Here is a 22,610-nt window from a genome sequence, read left to right as displayed (position 1 = left end):
ATTGTGTGAAACGCATCTATCGGTGTTGCATTTTGCATGAATAGAGGCATATGCAGTTCTCAAAGAAAGAGGAACGTTTCATCGGACCATCTTATTAGTATATGAAAAAGATCTAGAATTATTTTGTTAAATTACTGTATATTTCATTCAAATTCGGACTTTTTTTGAATGGAAACTTACGTAATTTTCAAAGAATTAACATATTAGTAGAAATTTATTTTGCTGGTAACATTGAGCTTGCGTTTTGTTATTGCTTTTTGCACGTATAGGGATTGTTTATTTTCGGAGATTTTATTTGATAAAAACTGAATAAATAGATGATAAAATTATTAAATGAATGTAAAATTCAATGGAAAATAAATAAAACAAATAAAGTAATTCGTTTTAGGGTTCAAACCAGTTTTTTCATGCAGTAATATTGGCACCCTTTCACTTCATCGCAGGATGAAACGCAAAAAATCGAAGAGAAAGAGAAAGGTCAATGAATAGCTAAACACAGAGTACTTTATAGCTAAACAAAATGGCCGCTGAACGTAGAAAGGCGTGTCGCGGCTACTCCTAGCGAATTACGCCGTCTCGGAAACCATTGAACTTCAGTGAAAAAGTTTACGTGTTTTATACTGGTTCGTAACTTTGTTTTGTGATTAATATAAGGTGAATATAGTATTTGATGTTGGATGTTCAGTCTGCCGTCTCCGAGGAGCGTCGCTTCGCCGCCAGCACTATGGAGGATCCTATGCCGTGTCTGGCCTGTTCCGTGAGGCCTCGCCGCGTGTGCCCGGAGGCTGCATGTTCGCCTCGCGTGGGCCTGTGTCGATCGCGGTCGCTTCGTCCCTCGCGAAGCTTTCGTACGCCCGCGCGCCGCTTTCGTATTCTAAGTATGTCGGTTTTTACAGCGGCGCTGCCGGGCTTCGCGTCTGCCCGCCGCCAGGCACCGGGGCTTCGCCCCCCGCGTCCCGCCGCGCGCGTTCGGAGCCCTCGCTCCATCCGATCCTTGAACGGAGTCGTTCAGGTAAGTTTGTCATGGTTTTGAATGCAGGTGAGGAAAATCGATTCGTTGCAGCCATCTTGAACAGAGTATAAATAGAATAAGGCCGTACAGTTAGTTGCGATCGAAAATACCGTTTTAGGCCGTCGTTAATCGCTTCTCCAATGAAATTTATCATAATTAATAACTTATTTACGCGTTAAAACGGGCAATGATGACGTCAGCGTACATTTTCAGTGAGTAAAAGTTACACAAAGGCGACATAAAAATCGATACTTGTTCTGTAAGAAAATGCGGTGTGAATTGGCTTGAAAATGTGAAAGTTGAACTAGTTTTCGTGCAAGAATGCTTGTCGTAAGCTTTTGCTGTGGAATTCCAGACTATATTATGTTAGATCTAATCTTAAAACAATTACATACTCCTTTAACACGCAATATAATTCAGACAAAGGATTTGACACTGTTGCTGGTATTAAGGTTGCTTTTTGCTTAGCAGGAATTATATGATTTAAAATGCGTGTTTGCTTGAAGACTGTTTATTTGCGACAGAACTGAGGTGGGGACATGCGGCGCGCGTCACAAACACATGTATAGTTAGAATATAGTGGTAGTAGTTACAATATAGATATAACATGCCGCCCACCAAAAGGACGTAGTTCTTTTCTAAACATAAAAAAAAATCTTAACCTAATACATATATCTTATGTGTAAACTTAACACTTAACATTTATTCAGAATCAATAGGCAACGCGCATAACTTTGAACAACATCTCTTCACTACGCTGTTGCCGCTTTTTATACTGTAGACTCTGGTAATACCGTCCTCTCCCGGGTGTTTTTGTATAACACGACCCAGGGAAAACTTTCCTGGTGGTAATCCGTCGGTCTTTATTAAAACAACATCACCGACCTTGAACTCTTCTATTTTCTTTAACCAAATGGGACGTTGTTGTAATCTCGTTAAGTATTCTTGTTGCCAACGTCGCCAGAAATCACCGAGCAATTTTTGTGTATACTGCCACCGGGATAGGGAATGCATCTTTGCGTCTTTGAAGTCAGGTGACGGTACAACGATAGGGGCTTCACCAATAAGGAAGTGTCCCGGTGTAAGTACTTCTATGCAGTCTGGATCTTTGTCGTCGATAGGACACAACGGCCTGGAGTTGAGACAGGCCTCAATCTGGCACAGCACGGTGATCATTTCTTCGTACGTGAGGTTGGTGGAGAGAACGCGTTTCAAATGATGCTTGACCGACTTTACACCTGCTTCCCACAAACCTCCAAAGTTCGGTGAGTACGCCGGTATGTAATGCCATTGCGTTCCTTCCATTGCCAGTGTGTTTGATATTACACCTTCGAAGACCAGATTTGCTTCTTTCCATGCAGCCATCAGCTCTTTGTTGGCACCAACAAAGTTTCGTCCCTGGTCACTCCATATATGGCTACATTTCCCTCTTCTTGCAACAAACCGCTTGAACGCAGCGATGAAAGCTTCTGAGGTTAAATCGCTTACCAGCTCAAGGTGTATTGCCTTGGTTGACATGCATATGAATACGCAAATGTATGCCTTTTGAGTTCTAATGCCTCTTCCTTTGGACATGCTTATCTGAAATGGGCCTGCAAAATCAACTCCGGTGTGTAAGAAAGCTCGAGCAGGAGTGACTCTCACTTTAGGCAGGTCACCCATTATCTGTGTTCTTGATTTCGCTCTAAGTCTGGCACATATGAGACACTTGTGAATGCACGATTTTATGAGTGTCTTGCCACGTACAATCCAATACCTTGAGCTTAGATAACTCAACATGAGTTGAACACCACCATGCAATGTTCTAGCATGTGCATCGGCGATAATCAAGGTCACCAAATCGTTCTTGTTTCCTAATACAATAGGGTGTTTAACCTGCTCATCCAAGTTCGCGTTACGAAGTCGACCGCCCACCCTGAGGATACCAGCTCCGTCAAGGTAAGGATTCAAGGTTTTAATTTTACTTTCCTTTTTTAATGCTTTATTTGATTTTAGTCTCTCTATATCATCTTGGAATTCTTCTTGTTGTACTAATTCTATACATTTCATGAGTGACCTTTCTAATTCATTTGTAGTAAAATCTTTTCCCATGTTTTTCAAATTTCTTTTAAAATTTAAAAATCTTATACAATATGTTATCGCTTTTATCAATTCTTGTAAATTAGTATATTCTTTAAATTGTGACGTCAGGCCTTCCTCAATATCTATTTTTAAATTTGCTTGTATTTTATCCTGTTTTCTTTCTAAATCAGTAGATGCACATTCTTGTTTTAATATTATTTCTGTTTCAGAGAGCCAAGTTGGACCCTTCCACCACAAGTCAGACTTTTCCAGATCAACTATTAGCATACCACGTGACCCAATGTCTGCTGGATTATCTTCAGACGAGACATGAAACCACCGGTTATTGTCCACACTTTCAGCTATCTCTACAACCCGGTTTGCTACAAACGTCTTCCAATTGTGTGGATCGCCTGATAACCATGCAAGGACAATGGTTGAATCTGTCCATGCATAGACGTTTGAGGTAGGTATTCTCAGGGCTTGTTGTATTTGCTTAAGCAATCTCGACAACAACAGCGCCCCACACAGCTCTAACCGTGGTAGGGACACAGTACGCAGCGGTGCCACTCTAGTCTTTGCTGCTTGCAGTTTTGTTGACACCGAGCCATCCTGCCTCTTTATTCTGACATAAGCCACTGCAGCGTATGCTCGCGTGGAGGCGTCGCTGAAGCCGTGAATTTCTATCGTGTCTACCTCATTACTTAATGTGCCAAGCCATCGATCAATATATATGTTTTTAACTTCTTCAAAGTCCTTACGAATAGTCAACCACTCGTCGATCAGGGTTTGGCTTATTTTGTCATCCCAGCCAGTCTTTTCCATCCATAATTTTTGTATTAACATTTTAGCCAAGATTAAACTCGGAGCGATCCATCCCAGCGGGTCGAACAGTTTCTGCATGTCCGATAAGATAGTTCTCTTTGTAATTTTATCTGACACTGGGGGTAAGTCTATTTTATACTGAAATTGATCTGTTCCTAGATTCCAGATCAATCCCAGGGCTTGTACAGTTCCATCTAGTTTTAAATCTAATTGTACTCGTGTTGATCTCTTACTTTCATCTATGAATTGCATAAAGTCCTTAGAATTTGAACACCATTTTGATAATATGAAGCCACCCTTTTGCAGAATAGATGAAATTTCTTGCGCTGTCTGTATAGCCTGATCTGCCGTGTCCTCGCCAGAGATCAGATCATCCATGTACAGATCTGATTTGATTACTCGTACAGCCTCTGGGTGGTTCCCACCTTCATCGTCAGCCACTTGATGAAGCGTTCTTACTGCTAGATAGGGTGCTGAAGCTGTACCAAAAGTAACACGAAGCATACGGTATTCGTTGATTGGATCTGAGTCTTCTTCTCTCCACAGAAGGCGTTGGTAAGTATCGGCATCTTCTTTATGTAATAGGACCTGAAGGAACATCTTCTGGATATCGCTGGCATAGCAGACGCGATGTAATCTCGACCGCATAACAATATCTCTAAGGTCGTCTTGCAGTTGAGGACCTACAAGCAGTTCATCGTTGAGCGAAACGTCATTCGACCCTTTGGCTGAAGCATCAAACACGACGCGTGTCTTCGAGGTTTCTTTGTCGGCGCGGACTACTGCGTGATGAGGTAAGTACACGGCTTTGTTTTTATTACTTTCATTTTCAGGTATTTTTTCCATATAGTTTGATTTTATATATTCTTGCATGGCCTTTTGGTAGCTTTCTTTTAGTAAAGGTTCCTTTCTAAATCTTCTTTCAAGCTGTATTAGTCTCTTTCTTGCTATTTCCTTTGTGTTTCCATTTAGACATAAGGGATTTTCAGTTTTAAAGGGTAAACTTACTACATATCTTCCTTCTTTTGTTCTTGCATGAGTGTTTACATATATTGTTTCACATAGCTTTTCTTCTTTTGTTAATATTCTTTTCTTTCCAGTGTCTATTTCCCAAAGGGATTTTAACATGTTATCTACTTCTATTTGCTGATGAAGGACCAGAAAGCTTTCTTCTGTAACATTGGTATTGATTTCTCCAAACAGAATCCATCCCAGGTTTGTTTCTTGAGCACATGGAGAACCAGGAGGACCTTTGATTAATTGTTGTTGCACAATTTGCGCATACTCTTTGACACCTAGAAGCAAGTCTATTGGACCGGGTTTATGATACTCTGGGTCCGCCAATTTGAGTCCCTCTAGATGTGGCCAATGTGTAACAGTGACAGCTTTGGAGGGGATCTTCGTGGTTAACTGTTTATTCATAACGTATGCTTGAACATTAATCTCGAAGCTTGGATTCCATCGAGATCCAATCCTTAGTTGCACCACGTGATCAACGTTGGTTCTTGTAGATCCCACACCAATGATACTTCCTCTTGCTGTATGCCTGGTTAACTTGAGTAGTTGTGTCGCCTTCTCGCTAATGAATGATGCCTGCGAACCTTGGTCTACTAGTGCACGTAGAACAACAGTGTGATTATGGTCGTTCCTTGCTGAAACTGTTGCCGTGGCCAGTAGTGCTACACTTGTGCTTTGTTTGGCACTGTGATGCGACGCGATCGTAGTGTTGACTAGTTCCTCTCTCTCTTCTACGCCGTGCTGTATTGCTCTCGGTTGTTTAGAGTCCTCAGATTGTACCGAAAAAGCAGCGTCCTTAGGTCGGTGTAGTAGAGTGTGATGACGTCGGCTGCATATACGACATGACATCCGCAATTTACATTGATATGCGGAATGACCAGCTGCCAAACAATTAAAGCAAATGTTGTTTGATTTCACATATTCAGATCTCTCAGCAGGTTGCAGTTTGGTGAATTCCTTACAGTGGCATAAGGTATGACTTTCTTTACATAACACGCATTTTCTATCAACTGACAATGGTGAAGTTGCAGCTGTAGCAGTTACAAGGTGTGAACGTTCTTTGATAGGTTTTTCACGGAGGCCCGATGTTGACATTACAAGTTCTAAGGTACGATATCTTGACTGCAAGAACTGCTTTAAATCATCCCAGGTAGGTAATTTATCAGCTTCATTTGTGCAAACAGTTTGTTCCCACTCTTTATGAGTCTCTGGGTCCATTTTCTGAATCAAAATAAAAATAATGATAGGATCCCATGAGTTCGTATTTATATTTAAGTTTTGTAAGTTGTTTAAACAATCCGTTGTAACGTCTAATAAACTCTTTATTTGATTTGCAGATTGCGTATTAATTTTCCTTTGCGAAAACAATTTCTTTAACACTGAATTAATAATCAATCTTTTATTATCGTACCTTGATTTAAGAACACTCCATGCTTGTTCATAATTACTTTGAGTTATTTGAATAGGCTTCAATAACACCTCGGCCTCCCCAGTGACACTACTTTTCAAATAATGTAACTTCTGCACATCACTAATCGCCGTGTTTTCATGAACTAATGAAATAAATAGGTCTTGAAAGGTCGTCCAATCTTCATAATTCCCACTAAAACTTGGTAATTGTATCCTTGGCAGCCTAACGAGTTGATCATTATTCGTATTAGTTGATGAATTATTTTTCGATGATGTGGGTAATGATGCATTTAACGTCGACAAAAGGTCTTGTAAATCGGCTAATAACACAAGATACAAGTCTTCATAACTGTAGAAATCCTCGTTAACGAAGTAATTTAACTTTTGTTTTTGTTCTTTCGATGTTATCTTGACTAATTGTTGATGAGTTTCTCTGAACGTTGTCCAATATTCTTCTATACATTTGATTCTTGCTTCAACGTAACCTTTTGTCAACCTGGTTTTAGGACATTTCTTAATATTTACTTGCGTTTTCTGTAATAATGTAGCCGTGTCTTCTAAAACGTTAATAAGCTCGTTAGCACTCATTGCACCTTTTTATTTTTTCTATTCATTCACTAATGAGTCTTGGAATGCTATTGTTCTCGTCGGCCGGCCGGTGGCTTCGATAACTTGTTTTCACTAATTAGCTGGGCTCGCAGATTCGGCTCGATTGTGACCACTATGTTGATGGTATTAAGGTTGCTTTTTGCTTAGCAGGAATTATATGATTTAAAATGCGTGTTTGCTTGAAGACTGTTTATTTGCGACAGAACTGAGGTGGGGACATGCGGCGCGCGTCACAAACACATGTATAGTTAGAATATAGTGGTAGTAGTTACAATATAGATATAACAGACACACTTAGCAGAGTCTCAGTCAAAAGCAATAGTTTGATAGTCATTCAACCTTAAAATTCGTTCTCGAAACATAATGTACTACTATATACAAAATACAAATAACATAGAAATGAAAATAGTCTTGTGTTATTAAATTTTTCATCTGTCTCCACCCAAACATGACTAAGATGAACTGCAAAAATCTATTCTTAAAGTGACTGTTGTGACTTCCATTTAATTTCGAATAAAAAAATTCTTACAGATGAGTTAAGATTTAAAATAGAAACTACTATGCCAAAGCATCCCAAATTTTTTATCAAATTAAAATAAATCCAGCGCACCCGCGTCAAATACAAAAAAACATAAAATAGATCTACACCACATGATCTTAGATATTTTCGGTTCTCTCCAAGTCAATCTTATCGTCTATTGTTGGATATTATGTAAACAAATAAAAGAAAAATCATTCAATACACCATAAAACAAAATTAAATGTTTAAAGCACTTGAGTGTCACCGGACACCACTGAGTTCAATCTTATACTCTAATACCAGTTTCATCAATCGTAAGACATACTTTAGATCACAGGAGATAAAATACTCACACATTAACCGTTATGCACCAAAAGCAAGCACTTCAACCCATAAACCCCAAACAAACCCAAGGTGGATTTAAATTCATTCACATCTTGTATGCATCATACAGTAGAACGCCAATTATCCAGGACCGGCGTTGATTCGGATAATCAGATTTAGACTAGTAATAAAGAAAAAAATATTGTCACACAAAGAATAAACCTTCATAACATTTGATAAACAGAGTTGTACGATAAAGTTTACTAGAACTTCACAACCAGACCAAGTTGCAACCCCATCAAGCCCTAACAAAAATAAAAAGTATAAAAATTCATAACAAAAATAGAGGTATTAGTAGCTTAAGACCGATTCGGATAATTTACGTTCCACTGCAATACCATTTTCAGCACAGAAGCAGTAGAAGGAGTTAGAAAGTTTACATCAGATATCTTAACTCAGTCAATCGGTTTACAGGATGTCTTCCAGACGCAACGGGTCCGTGTCCCGTGCTGCGGAGGCGGCCTCCAAGAACCGGTTGCATATGGATAGGAATCCGCAACACTCACGGATCAACGGTTTGTGGATTTTTTACTTATTATAGTACTAATTGACTTGTATAAAGTGTATTTATTTCATTGTGCCTGTCAAATTTTGTCAAATTACCTGTGTCTTGTGGGAAATGTTTCGCGCACATGGTTAAGACTAGCCCATAATCTATCTTGATAAAAGGGATATCAAACAATGAAATCATTTTTCAAATTGTACGAGTATTTCTGAAGACAAGTGTGTTTAAAGAAACAGTTTCACTTTTGGGCTAAAACTAGTGAATGGATTTGGATGAAACTTTATAATATATTAGAATTACATATAGACTACTTGTCACCCATGTGAATGAAGTACTTCCCTTGGGCTCAAAATATTCTGGGTTGCCAAAAAGTCTGGCGCCATCTACAATAGCTACCACCATCATTAATATTCATTCTCTCAACAGATCCGTCCAATCCGGCAGGCCGCCGGAAAGAGATAGACAACGTTATGAAGAGAGCTCGCCAGGGCTCGCCGGGCAGCTGGGACCGGAAACTGCTGGAGGTCGAGGAGAAGGATCCCAACCGGTGAGATTATTACCCTTCCTTGTAGGGCTTTGCCCTTTTGGTGAATGCTTCAACTAATAGCGGGAATTAAAATATGAAATGGTTTTTTGATGTTTTAAGTTTTGTTAAAATTCGATACGAGGTGTGAACTTATCAATCGCGGTAAACCCCAAAGGTTTATTTATTTATTTAATACTTTATGCTCAATTTTTTACAATTGCGGACTTAACTCCTTAGGCGTTTTCTCCCAGTCTACCTTTGGCTGGTGGAGAAATAGCAGTGATAGGTGCAAAGTTATTTGAAATTTTTAAAATTCAAATTTCACTACACTTTCTAATGCAGAACGTGATTGTATTTTATTTATTTTTTAACTGCCCTCTACCAGTCAAAGCATTCATCTTAAGGTTCTTTCTAATTATGCTGACACTACGCGTTTTCCACACTAGAACTCAGTTACTAGTAGTATATGCTAGTATATGCAACTAATTTTTCTGGCTACTTTAGGCTTTTCAACTATTGCATTAAAATTCTAGAGGTCTCCGTGCCTACTCTCTTTAATCTGCCATTAGCGACCCTATATTTAAATTTTGTGGACTATTATGTTCGAAGTTGAGAACATAATAGGTAGGGTCGTTGACTACTTATATTTCTTTTTTTTGTTGATTTTTAAATTAAAGTAGGCTATGGATTTTATTTTGTATTATTGTTTATTTGAAAATAGAATGTAGTTTTTGACGTTTTGTAAAAACTTGTTAATGGAATTAATTCTAAATGTAATAAAAACCTTTCATTTTAATTTTTATTTACATGATTTTACGTGTTTATTAACACATTTTTGTTTATTTTTTTCTATTTTGTTATCTATTTATGATGTATGGTATGGCCACTAAGGGCCGATTTTTCAATCAACAGCTAACATCCACCTGAGGACTAATTATAGCGTCAAAACCTACTTCTACGTAAGGGTTATCTGGTGATTGAAAAATCGGCCTTAAGACTGCTAAACAGGCCTATGCAGTATGCAGCCAAAGAAATGATCAAAACAGGCTTTGACTTTTTTTTATATAGTTTTATCATGTTTTTATACCCCTAAAAAGGTAGTCAATTACCCTATAACTGACGTGAGACACCGTTTGAACAGATGGCGTCACACTGGATACAAACAACTGTATCTAGAAGGGTCGCGGTCGCCTTCCCCGCGCCGCTCCAGGTCCCCGGCAGTTAGGCGGTCCAGGTGACTCCCTTGATATTATATAGGGCTTTTAAACTTTGCGCAAAAGTTGCGCAGTTTGCGCAAAATTAGCGCAGTGGTTGCGCAAAAGTAGCACAGCTATTGCGCAAAATTTGAGCGGTGGTTGCGCAAAAATAGTTCAGTTGTTTCGCAAAAGTAGTGCAGCCGTTGCGCTAGAAAGTGTTGTTTCTGCGCAAAAGATAGAAAAATAGCGCAATTTTCTTTTATTTCTGATACACGCTGTATGCGCAAAAACATCGAGTGCTAATTACTTCCCAAAACTGTACGAAAAATGTTAGTTCTTTTAAATATTTTTAGTGACGTTATAATGTTTTGTTGCATAGAACTCCTCTGCCGAGCCGTCGGTCCCGGTCGCCCGTGGTCCGCCGCTCGCGCTCGCCGGTGGGGCGCCGCTCGCCGCGCAAGTCGCGCTCGCGCTCCGCCCGCCGCAGCCCTAGGCGAAGCCCTATCAGGTAAGAGTGATATATTGTCAGCAGAGCACCTGTAGATCTGCACTTGGAGAATTGTGGTTGAATTGTGTGGAAGATGAAATGGCTGCAAAGAGTGTGTCTTTTGAGATGATGTAAGGTAAGAAGTTTTGAAAGAAGACATTGCGCACACGTTGCGCCAGGCACAAAATAAATTGGGGCATGGGAACGGCGCACATGAGTAAATTGGATCAATTTTCTAGAATCTAATCATCATCATTGAATACTTTTTATTGTCCCACTATTGGGCACAGGCCTCCTCTCACATAGAAAAGGATTGAGTGTTAACCACCATTGTGATTTCAGACTTTGTAGTCCAGGTTTTCCTTGATATGTTTTCCTTCACCTGTAATCAGTCACTGTTGTCCAAGAAATACTTAGAAAGTACATACAAACTTAGAGAAGTTGCATTGTTACTTGCTTGACCTGGAATCGAACTCACGCACTTAAACCAACAGATTCATACATAGAGGTTGATGTTTTACCCTTTAAGCTGCCACTTCCAGTGAAATAAAAGTAAATAATTTGACTTTGAATTCATATCATATCAGCCAATTGTCATGAAGTGCTAAACGTGGTATAGAGGCAGTCAAAAATTCAAAGAATCTATGAGACTGTAAAACCAATACCATCTATCATCTATCATCCTCCTGCCCTTATCCCAATTTTATTTGTGGTCGATGCAGCACGTTTTCTCCTTCCACACTCTTCTATCTACCGTCATGAATATAACAACAACTTATATATTTTCCTCTACACAGCAGACGCAGTCCAGCCCGCAGTCCTCGTCGCCGCTCTCCCCGCCCTCAGGCAGCCCGGCGTCCCGCCGCCCGCCCCGCCGCCGCGCCCGCCCGCCCACCACCCGCTCGACCAGCCAGGCCGCCCTCGCCGCCTGATCCTAGGAAGGTAAATATCAGAGACTTACAGCTACTCGTCTAATAGCAATAGTCTAAAAACAGCAAACTTCTATCTCACCAAAATACAAGTTGGCTGTGTTTATACAATTTTGACTGTAAAAAACTGTACAATATAAAAAATATCTGCAAAAATATTTAAGTTTCAAGGAAACCAACAGAATTCGGGTATTTTTAGGTCCCATTTTTCATCCTCAATATTTTAATAAACTAGCTCTTCTCCCGTTCACCACCCGCTCGCGCAGTCAGGCCGCCCTAGCCGCCAGATCCTAGGAAGGTAAATATCAGAGACTTGTAGGAAATATGGTGTATGTAGCTTGGTGAGACTGAAGTTTGGTATTTTTAGGCAATTTAGTCGTAAAAAATCTGTAAATATATTGTAATTTCTAAGAAACCACACACATCGGGTATTTTTAAGTCCCACTAGCTTCCGCCCGCGTAGAGTTCGGTTATATCGCGTTTCCAAAGTCTGGGATAAAAACTATCCTATGTTCTTTCTCAAGCTCAACAGAGACGGGAATAGTATAACTTCAAATCAGTTAAATAAATTTTCAAATCCTGTAGTTTCAGAGCCTTTAGGGCAACAAACATATATTTCCTCTCTATACTGTGACGTTTTGCATTTATATTTGCAAAAAAATATACATCATTTTACAGGCAAAACATGTAAGGGCTTAAATATTGTATTAACAACTTATGTAACCTCTGTTTTGTAAATATATACGCATGTTTTAACAAAGTAAATTATCTTTTATTACATTAGTATAGAAGTGTAGGATAAAATACTAAAGGTTTAATATTTCGCAGTCTTCCGGCTCCGGATCGTCAGTGAGCAGTTGTTCGGACGAGTCGTGCTCCGTGTGCTCGGCCAAGAACAAGAAGACTGCGCCGCCCGCCAAGCCGGCTAAACCACCACCGTGAGTTTTCTTACTACAATTTATACCTAGGCTGGATGATGAGAACTTTATTTTTGTCTAACTGCTGGGGATAGGCCCCTTCTCATGTAGAGAAGGAATAAGCCTTAATGACCACAATTGCTCAAGGCGGATTGGCGATTTCAGACTTCAAACGTCCAGGGTGTTTCAAATGTTTTTCTTCGCCTTTACTCAGTCATTGGTGTCCAAGATATAATGTGCTTATAACGCACATGTAGCTTAAAAATTTAAATTGGTACTTGTGTGACATACTCAATCGCTATGTGGAGAACACAATACCCTTTGGTAAGTTGTCAGACTTTCTGACTATGTGTAACGTTAAAAAGAGACAGACTCTATCAATTTAATTAAGAATTTGTCAATACATATATTTATTTATTTATACTTTATGTACAAAATTGGTACATTGGCGGACTTAATGCTGCAAGACATTCTCTTCCAGTCAACCACCTATAGATCATAAGATTATTTTTTTAGATTAGTTTCCTCCTACAGAAATCCCTGTTATTTTATAATAATAAAGTTATTTTTTCAACAGTGCGGCAACGACATCCCCGTCGCGTCCCCGGCCCGCCCGCGCGGTACAGCCGACCCGCGAGCTGCTGAAGGCTCGCGAGGCCAGCAAGCGCACCCGGGAAGAGAAGGTATGTGCGCCTCATGTATGTATCACCATTGTGTTTATGTTTAATTCTTGTTATTGGTTTTGTGTGGGAATGTGGAGGGAAATTCTAGTATAATAATTCAAAGGTATACTGGTAGAAAACGCCTTAGGCTTTAAATAGGCTGTTGTGTGTGCAAAAGTAAATAAATAAAATAATATTGAGCTCTATATCTGGTTTTTATTGACGGTATAGATCTGAAAGGTATTTTTTTATTTGTAAATTAAATAGCTTAAAAATAGCACCACGCCCCTTTAAAAAAACGATATCCCATTTGAAAATGTAATTTAAAAATACAATCGTTATTTACTTTTAAAAAATATGTACAGAATTGTTAACAAGATTATAGGTAATATTTTTTTATATAAGAGGTACCTACCATTTTTATAAGTGAGTTTTATGGTTAATTTTAGTACAACAATATCAATTGTATCCTTTTTTAATTTTAAGCAGGAAAAGTTCTGTCAAAATTACTTTTCAAAGAGTAATGTTCATATTTCAAACAGGCCTTTGCAGGCAGCATATTTGAACTCTACATACATTCCCAGGTCCTAGAATGGCAACGCACACAAATGGCAGTCCGTCCCATGCCCACGACGCACATCAAGCGCGAGGGCGAGCGGCGGGCCGGGCCCCCCGCGGCGCCGCCCGGGCCGCCGGGCCCCGCGCCGCCGCGGCCCTCGCGCCGGGACCCGCGCGCCGTGTCGCCGGCTGCTATAGCTGCTGCACTCAATGATACGGATAGCGATAGCGAGTCCGATGCTAGCTCGGAGCCGCAGCCGCAGAGGTGAGCTTTGTGTCCATGTTATGTATGAATGTAGTGAAAATTTGAGAAAAAATGAGTGAATGCGACTTTATTTAGTTATACAAGTTAACTTGAAGGAAGATAAAAATGTAATGTATTAGTAATTGCACTTCTTTTTAGAATTTAAACACGCTTATATTAGCTTCACTTGTAACTGTGTATGTAGGAAAATATTAGAATCTTATCTGAAGATCCCATCCATAATTTTTACTTGAAAGAGCTACAAAAATCCACATACTCAAATCCAGTGTTCATAATTTTACATAAAAAGTAGCGAAAATTCTTTACAACCATTTTATTTACTGGCTTTTTCTCCGCGGTTTCAGTCGCATCTCGTTAAAATTTGATTCGGATAAAATATAGACTCTGTTACTAGGAAATAGTGTACAGCAGTGAAAGAAAGTAGTTTTAGAGACTTTATGATATTCTCTTTATTATTTTAATGTAGAAACTTAAACTACCATCCACTCTCTCCCCACAGGTTAACCCTCTCAGAGCGTTTTGGCAAGATGGCGCAGTGGTCAGCGGACCGGTCCGCCCGGCTGGAGAACATGCGCATCACGCGACGCGAGAGCACCCTGCACGTGCGCATCGAGCGAGACGACGCCGCCCCGCAAGAGCACGTGCCTAGCACTTACCCGTAAGATCATCATCATCATCAGCCTATCGCAGTCCACTGCTGGACATAGGCCTCTCCAAGTGCACGCCACTGAGATCGATTTTCGGCTTATCCCTAAGATCTTCTTCTTCTTCTTAGCGTTTATCCCGTCTTGTGACGGGGTCCGCTTTCCGTATCTTCTTCTTCCACTTCGCTCTATCCTGGACATCTTCCTCTTTGAGTTCGCAGATTTCCATGTCTTTCTTTACGACACTCAACCACCGCAGTTTTGGCCTGCCTCTGCGCCTTTGACCGGGTATATCGAGATTGAGTGTCGCATTGCCGATGTACTCAGGTGGTCTCCTTTTAACATGTCCGTACCATCGCAGCCGTTTTTCTTGTATTTTGTCGGCTTATCCCTAAGATACAAATCAAAAATCATTCATTCAAACTTGGCTGCAAAATGGCACTTTTTGAATGTCAGAAATTTACAAAAGACAGCCCCCAAAACGTGCACTTACCCGTAAGATACAAATCATCATCATCATCAGCTTATCACAGTCCACTGCTGGACATGGGCCTCTCCAAGTGCATGCCACTGAGATCGATTTTCGGCTTACCCGTAAGATACAAATCAAAAATCATTCATTCAGACTTGGCTGCAAAACGGCACTTTTTGAACGTCAGAAATTTACAAAAGACAGCCCCCAAAACGTCTAACCAAGATGTAGCTGAGTTTGTATCAGTGTTTTACAAGAAGCCACTCTCTATATGACCTCCTCTAACCCAGTTACCCGGGCAACCCAATACGCCTTTGTAAGACTGGTTATCAGGCTCTGGCTTCTGACTACCCATAGTCATGGTCATCAGACTATTTTTTGTCTGGCATCTAACAATATTTTGCTATAGAAAATATGTATGAATACATGTATAATATAAAATCGAATTCGGTCTAAGACTTATTTTTTTATTCTTTATTGCACTCTTAACAATAAATATATTAAGAATTAAGACAGTTTATGACAACGGCGAGCTTAACCCAGAATTACTTACAGACAGACTTATTTTCTCTCTGCAAACAACTATAAATACATACTAAGTACCAAATAAACATATCCTCTAATACTCCACTTTCTTCCGCAGGGCTCTCGAAGGTGCAGCGACAGGCAGTTATCCTGAGGAACTGCTCCTAGCAGCCCCGGCCGGTCTACCATCATGGGACGATGTGCGCGTCAGATATGACTACTATAAGAAACGAGGGTATCTTAGAGGTGAGTTCTTGTTTAACCGACTTCCCAAAAAGGAGGAGGTCCTCAAATCGGACATGGATGATTTTTTCCTGCTTTCCAAGGTATGTTGGGGTCGGCTACCAGTGTAAACAGATGCAGCTGAGTACCAGTATGCCATTTAGAGTGACTGCCTGTCTGATCTTTTCGATACAGACTTAAGCAAGACTGATTGTCAGACTATCTGGTTTCTGACTATATTTTATCATGAATTTGTTGTCGAAAACATGCTGTTTAGGAAAACGTATGCTCTCGATTTCTGTATCATTTTTTTGGTGAAACATGGTGTATGTTTTAAGTTTAGGGACACATGTAAGTATGTGTGGCAGAGTGCAGGGTAACAAAAACGTCGTGAGTGAGGTATGCGAGGCACGGACAGTTACTGCGCACTGGTCCGAGCGAACGGTTCTATCTGGGGGTTCACGCGAGATATATCCGGTGTCCGAACACCGTGTTTCTCTCAACTCCCTGCGCCCCACGACCAGAAGATTCAGTACTCAGTTAAGGATCCACCCAACAACCGATCCTAAATAAGCAAATAAATTAAATTGTTATGTATCGTCCTCAGGTCTGACTCTGGGCGACTACGTGAAGTGGGAGGAATGGTGGTACAAGTACCAGGAGTGGCTCAAACACGAGCGAGCTTACGAGCGCTGGGCCGAGGGCGAGGTGGGCACGGTATGTACAACTGTTTATATTATATACTAACTGATACCTGTGGATCCACCTGCGTTTCCAGGAAACTTGTTGCCGCACCTGGATAAAAAGAAGCTTACGGCACGTGTCTTTTAAAAATGTTGACTCTGTTTGGGCTTGAAAGCCAGAAAAACAAAGTTACTTTCGTATTTATATTATTTGTATGGATTTCGATTTCACATTAGATTTTTGTAACTCCAATCTATATTTAACTAAATGAAAATAATAATGCATGATAATGGACTTTTTATACAAATACATAGTAAACAAATAAACTAATACCTAAAATACTGTTTCAATTGATTAAGTAAGAAGGTATTATTTATTTTAATATAATGTACATACTATCAAGATTGTTATAGATCTTTAGTTTTCCTACATAAGGGAATGCAAGAAAATATGTTACGGTAGCTAGAAGTCTAAACAACCTTATTACACAGGTACGTCGCGAGCGTCGCCGCCGCGGCGGGCGCCACAGACGCAGCTGAGGGCGCGCCGCCCCCGCCGCCGTCCTCTCCGTGGACCTGGCGGCGGGGGCCCGCTCCGACGTCTGAGCGCAGCGCCGGGGCTCCGCCACCCTCCCCGGCACAACACACGTGCCTGGGGACATGTGCTTGACTTGACTACTAGTGATAGTGTTAACATAGTGACAACTAGAAGTGTAGAAAGAAAAATACATCAATCACATGTAACTTGGAAAACTAGTGTTATAGTAAAATAGTGAACAAATTAGTGTTTGTTAATGAAGTGTTGAACACTGGAAACTGAGTGAAACACTGCTACTCAGCATGCGGTTAGACTGGAAGCCGACCCCAACATGTTGAGAAAAAGGCTCAGAAGATGATTATGTGACGTAGTGTTGAAAAACGGTGACAACTTATATCATCATGATCATCATCCTCCTTTATCCTAATTTTATTTGGGGTTGGCAAAGCACGTTTTGACAGTGACAACACATAATAGATGTTATTAACAACCCGGACAAAATATAGCCTATGTTACTCTGGTTAGTGTAGCTTTTATACAGTGATAGATTTTTATAAAATTTTCATATTTCTCTTCTTAACTATATTATACACACAAACACTACAGTGGAAAGTGCATCTGATAAAGAAACTGTAAATGTGCTGACCTTAAATGAAAACTATTTTTATAGTGATGTGTGTTAAAAACAGTTTAATATACTAATATTACAGATAGACAGACACTACAGTGTGAAAGTACTGTATAAATTGTGTACTAACTTGTACCGTGTTTGACTGTGCCACATACAAAATTGTGAAGTGTGAGGAACACTGTGGTATAGCAAAAAAATCAAAACCGATATAAAACTGTTGTATTGTGCTTAAAAACTGTTTAAAAAATTTGAAGCAGTGCTTATAAACTGAAAATTGAGTTTCCACGATTGTTAAAATGCTAAGAACTTGTGAAAAAAACATTTTTAGTGCACTAGAGCGATCTTAGTGTGTTGATTGAGAAATCAGTCACAGAGAAACTTATGCCTTGTGTGAACACTTGATAATGCTGTATCAGTGATGAAAAAACTGTACCACTGTCCAAATAAATGGATATTTTGGTTATAACAGTGTTAAAAACTGTACTCAGCTGTCTTGTGAATGCTGTGTTTGTAATATGATACTAGTGCACAAAATTTTGAGTGAGAAATTGACACTATTTTCTTATAGTGAACAGACTCACTAGTTTGTGAATTTCAGTGTAGTTTTGTGGTAGATAAAGACTACCAAATGTAGTGTGAAGGACCTTTATAATGTATCCTGCCTGCCTTGTAAGGCGTGAACTAATTTTTGAATGCTTCTAAAACGTTGTACTGTGAAATCATGAACTGTTTTCAAATAATGTGTGAACAGTGATATAAAAATCTTTCAAAAAAAGGTGATAGTGAATTCAAAACTGCTAATTAGGACTTCAACAAATTGGAAAGGATAAAAAAAATATTGTAAAGTTGGATTTTTATAGGTTTGTGTATCTGATGATTTTGCGAACAAAATTACCAATAAGGTAAAAGTTTTATAGATAATTAAATAAAAATCATGTTTTCTAAATGACCATACAAAGTGAGAAATACAAGTGAATGAACGATTTTCCTATAAAATTGAAGGTTTGTGCAGCTTCAATACTTTTGATGCTAAAGTAGATGGTATTAGTATGGTGACTATTTACAAATGGACAATTTTGTCTGTACAGCTCTTGTAAATTAACTTGACCGCTGTGAAGTTGGTAACTAGTGGCTGTGCAAGTCAATATCACAAACAAAATACTTCTGCAAGGAGTTAAAGAGCTGTCTTCACACAGGTATAGTTATTTTATGAGAGCTGTAATGTTAAAAATCAATGGATTTGCTTATTAAAGAGTTTGATATATGGACGATAAGAACGGACTTTTAGTAAGCTAATCTGTGGTGTAAAGTTGTACAATATTGATTAAAACATTCTATATTTAGACTGTGCCTGATCTCCGGTGGTGTCGGATTGTCGTCCCATCGGGCTATGAGAGTGAAGGAATAGTGAGTGCACCTGTGTCCAAGCAAATACTTGTGCACTATTATATGTCCTGTGCAGCTGGCTGATCTTGAGAACAGTCTAAATATAGTCTGTTTATTTTGAATCTGCAAGTCGTAATGTAAAAAATATCTCCCTAAAAAATATAAATGTATAGAAAATAATCTAATGCAAGATTGAAGGTAGTTCTGAAATTGAAATTATGGAGTAAAAGTCTTGTCAAATAAGTTTGCCTCTGTGAAATGCTGTGCACAGCAATTTTGACTATAGTGAAGTCACTTCTAGCTAACTTCGGAGTGGTAAACTTATCTGAAGAGAAATTGTATGAGGTTTAGATAAGAGTGAACAAGACAAATTTTGCTCTTTTGAAGACTTCTAAAGGATTGGAAAAATCTTAGAAATTAAAAAAAATCTAGTTTATACTCTAATAATCATGAAATATAATCGAAAAAAAAATACAAGTATATGTAAAATAATTTATAAAAAAAAATATAGTAATAGAAAGATTTTAATATTGTTATCTTAAAAATGGTTTTTCTGTTTGTCTGTTATTAAAATTGGTATTTTATGAGTTCTGACTCATATCAGACAGAAAGACCTCGGTAAATCATGTCAAAAGTATATAAAAAATGAACTTAATATTGTTGAATGAACATGAATTAAACATAAAAAAATAGCGATCAAATGACTAACTTATACAGTGAGTTACACCATTTAACTATAACAAAGCGCCATGTAGGACGTCCACCAACGAGGTGGACAGACGACCTTATAAAGGTCGCCGGAAGACGCTGGATGCAGGTCGCCTCCAACAGGTATCTGTGGAGATCTGAGGGGCAGGCCTGTGTTTAGCAGTGGACATCCTATGGCTGAGATGATGATGATGAAAGGTGTGGTGGCCTAGTGGGTAAAGTACCAACCTCTCAAGTGCGACTGGGTTCTATCCCAGGTCAGCCAAGTGCCGATGCAACTTTTTAAAGTTTGTATGTACTTTCTAAGTGTAAACGGTAAACTGTAGGTCCCAGATGTCATTGAACATCTTTGGTAGTCAGAAGGCAGTAAGTCTGATAACCAGTCATAACTAGGGATGTTGGGTTGCCCAGATAACTGGGTTGAGGATGTCAGATTAGCAGATGCACCATTTTCAGATGGCTAATCGCCGATCCAATGGACGGCAAGTATACGGCTGGTTATGGTTTGGTTATCGTTATAGTTAAATGGTGCAACCCACCCTTAGTATGTAGATAATTATATTAAAATCATGTTTAACTGACTTTAAAACTAATATTAGTTTCGGAGCCACTTTATAAGTTAAAAAATTAATTACTATCCAGTAATTTCGCTTAACATTGTAAATAGACTTATTTACCTAACTGTATGTATTTTAAATACGTTTTTTTTACTGTAAAATTATGTGATTCTTTTGTATAAGTAATTGGCTGAAAACCTTTGTAACTACAGGGATCTGCTTCCAAAATAAAACTTATCCTTATGGGGTCTATCACTTCAACTAGGTTTAAAAATAAAATGTGACTAAAAACCTATGTATGCAATATTATTTTTCAAAGTGCTATAAAATTACGTTGCTGTCTTCAAGTTAGACCCCAAAAGATGAATTTACCGAAAAAAATGTGTAAAAAAAATTATATGTCCCTTGAGAATTAAATGTATTGATGTCTTAGAAGTACAACATTTTTATATTTATTTTATTGAAAACCTTTTAAACTAGTTTGTAGATTATAGTAAAACAGTACGGACTACGTATCTTGGCGAATCTGAATAAAAAAAATATATCGTAACTAGCTTCCACCCGCGGGTTTCACCTGCATCTCAAGTAAAACTACTTCCAATACAGGATGGGGCATAAAAAGTATCCCATGACCTAGTTCTAAGCTACCTCCCCACCAATTTTGTGTCAAATCAGTTCAGCCATTCTCGAGTTATAAAATAGTGAAATAGATGTTTTTACACAGCAATATCCAAGATGCTTCGACCGTAATGTTGCAATAGTACTACGTGTAATGGATGTCTCAATATATTTATCGTAGACCAATAGTTCAAGTTTGATTAGCTGTCTCGGTAACTGGCTAATATTGGTATAAGCACAGCAACAGCAAATACATGGTAGCTTGGAGGCTAATGGACACACTCAGGAGTCATTTAATCGTTACTTAAGTCATTCTATAGTGCAGAATTTCTATGAGAATCTGTCACTAAGGAGTGACTTGGCAATCATTAAATGTCTCTGACTGAAGCTTTTCAAGTGTGAGAGTAAAAGTTCAAAGCCTGACAAGTTTCTTGCCAAACGTAGCGCGAGTCACTACGCAGAAACCATTTTTAGGAATGTAGATGCGAGAAATTGGAAGATATCGAAATAGCTAATCAAACTACAAAATGAATATTGTTTATTAAAATCAATTCTGCTTTAGAGGTACACAGCGTTGTAAAATTAATGTCAGATTTATTCTAGAACTATACTTCAACTATCTAAGGCAGTAAGGCCGTTAAAACGTTGTTGAGTAGGTCAGATAGGCAGTCGCTCCATGCGGCTCACTGGTACTCAGCTGCAAAGCCGATCCCAACATAGTTTGAGAAAAGGTTAAGCAGATGATGAACATCAATGGAGCCCTTTGTGTCCAACGCAGCAGTCATTAACTCGAACAATCCCCCATGTCCAAAAATATAAGATCTATGTTTAAGTATAGTTCTAGAATAATCTACAGATAAATGTCGAGTCTCAGCCAGAACTAATTTGTAAAGCAAAGCAATGATGTCTCATTGTAATATAACGTAATAACGTATATATATTGTAAAATTACTTTAGCTTGTTGGCCACACTTCTAATATTGGCATTGAAAATTAAAGACTTGAGCTTAGGGCTATTAAAAGGGTGTTATAGCATCTTATAAATGTTGAAAAATGAAAGAAAAATAACATTTTAAAAGCCCATTGTTGTTACGAAGAACCCCTTTCGTGGAAAGTCGGTTAAAAAAAGTGTAGCCAACAATATAAAGTTGCAATGATAAATGTTTAATATATTATATAAATAACTAAATGTGTGTCCGATTGATGTAGTGTATCGTCTATTTAGAATTATAATACCTATGCAATTAATATAAGGCGTATGTCATACGATTAGTAAATGTCTTGATTTTATTAAAACGTTAAGAAATGTATCATTAATTGATCTGACATTGTACATGACTTTGCGAGCCTGAATTTAGCCGCAAATTACTACTAAAGAATATATTGTAGCAACTTCAAGTTGGTCAAAATACATCTTTCGAACTGTACAAGATTATATATGCATATAACATTCAATGCTGTAGTAAGGGGTGTGTATTGTAAACATATCATGATATTTACTAATCGTATGATATTAAAATGTTGTCGCGCATGAATGTAAATATACATTGTCTTCTAAAATTCAAGAAATATATACGAAATATATAATACATATTTAAGACAGAAGTTTATTTCGTGCGCGACAATGTCGGCTAAATCGGCCTGTAGAATAGTTGTCCCTTCGAATATGATATCATTACAAGAATACTTTCATTATATTTACAGATTTTTTATTTAATAAATTCCGCTAATTCGTATTTAATTG

General features: G+C 38.6%; 2 protein-coding genes across 7 annotated transcripts; one reads left to right on the top strand and one right to left on the bottom strand.

Moving 5' to 3' along the window:
* The first annotated feature begins 498 nt into the window (after positions 1–498).
* LOC110381410 (serine/arginine repetitive matrix protein 1) lies at positions 499–22,602 on the top strand. 6 transcript variants are annotated; one of them, XM_064042860.1, is made up of 14 exons: positions 499–623; positions 897–1,012; positions 8,253–8,353; positions 8,770–8,890; positions 10,011–10,103; positions 10,445–10,573; positions 11,350–11,494; positions 12,310–12,419; positions 12,976–13,081; positions 13,645–13,883; positions 14,383–14,541; positions 15,643–15,770; positions 16,354–16,463; positions 16,922–22,602. In XM_064042860.1, exons 3-14 carry the CDS (start codon positions 8,254–8,256, stop codon positions 16,967–16,969), a joined length of 1,488 nt encoding a protein of 495 aa, XP_063898930.1. In that variant the 5' UTR covers positions 499–623; positions 897–1,012; position 8,253; the 3' UTR covers positions 16,970–22,602. The 6 variants fall into 6 exon arrangements, with proteins under 6 accessions (XP_063898930.1, XP_063898926.1, XP_063898931.1 ...); XM_064042856.1 differs by having other exon boundaries at positions 12,976–13,096; XM_064042861.1 differs by lacking the exon at positions 10,011–10,103 and having other exon boundaries at positions 12,976–13,096.
* Positions 1,715–5,764, bottom strand: LOC126056570 (uncharacterized). Its single transcript, XM_049850095.2, has one exon. It carries the CDS (start codon positions 5,762–5,764, stop codon positions 1,715–1,717), a length of 4,050 nt encoding a protein of 1,349 aa, XP_049706052.2.
* Positions 22,603–22,610: the final 8 nt, after the last annotated feature.

The sequence above is a fragment of the Helicoverpa armigera genome, chromosome 30 (genome assembly GCF_030705265.1).
Source record: "Helicoverpa armigera isolate CAAS_96S chromosome 30, ASM3070526v1, whole genome shotgun sequence".
NCBI classification, from domain to species: Eukaryota; Metazoa; Arthropoda; class Insecta; order Lepidoptera; family Noctuidae; genus Helicoverpa; species Helicoverpa armigera.
This window is presented reverse-complemented; position numbering and strand designations above follow the sequence as displayed.

Coding starts and splice junctions, on each gene's coding strand:
- LOC110381410 (XM_064042856.1), top strand. CDS start 8,254: ATGTCTTCCAGACGCAACGGGTCCGTGTCCCGTGCTGCGGAGGCGGCC. Junction 11,495..12,309: donor CGCCGCCTGATCCTAGGAAG/GTAAATATCAGA, acceptor AATATTTCGCAG/TCTTCCGGCTCCGGATCGTC. Junction 12,420..12,975: donor AAGCCGGCTAAACCACCACC/GTGAGTTTTCTT, acceptor TTTTTTCAACAG/TGCGGCAACGACATCCCCGT.
- LOC126056570 (XM_049850095.2), bottom strand. CDS start 5,764: ATGTCATGTCGTATATGCAGCCGACGTCATCACACTCTACTACACCGA.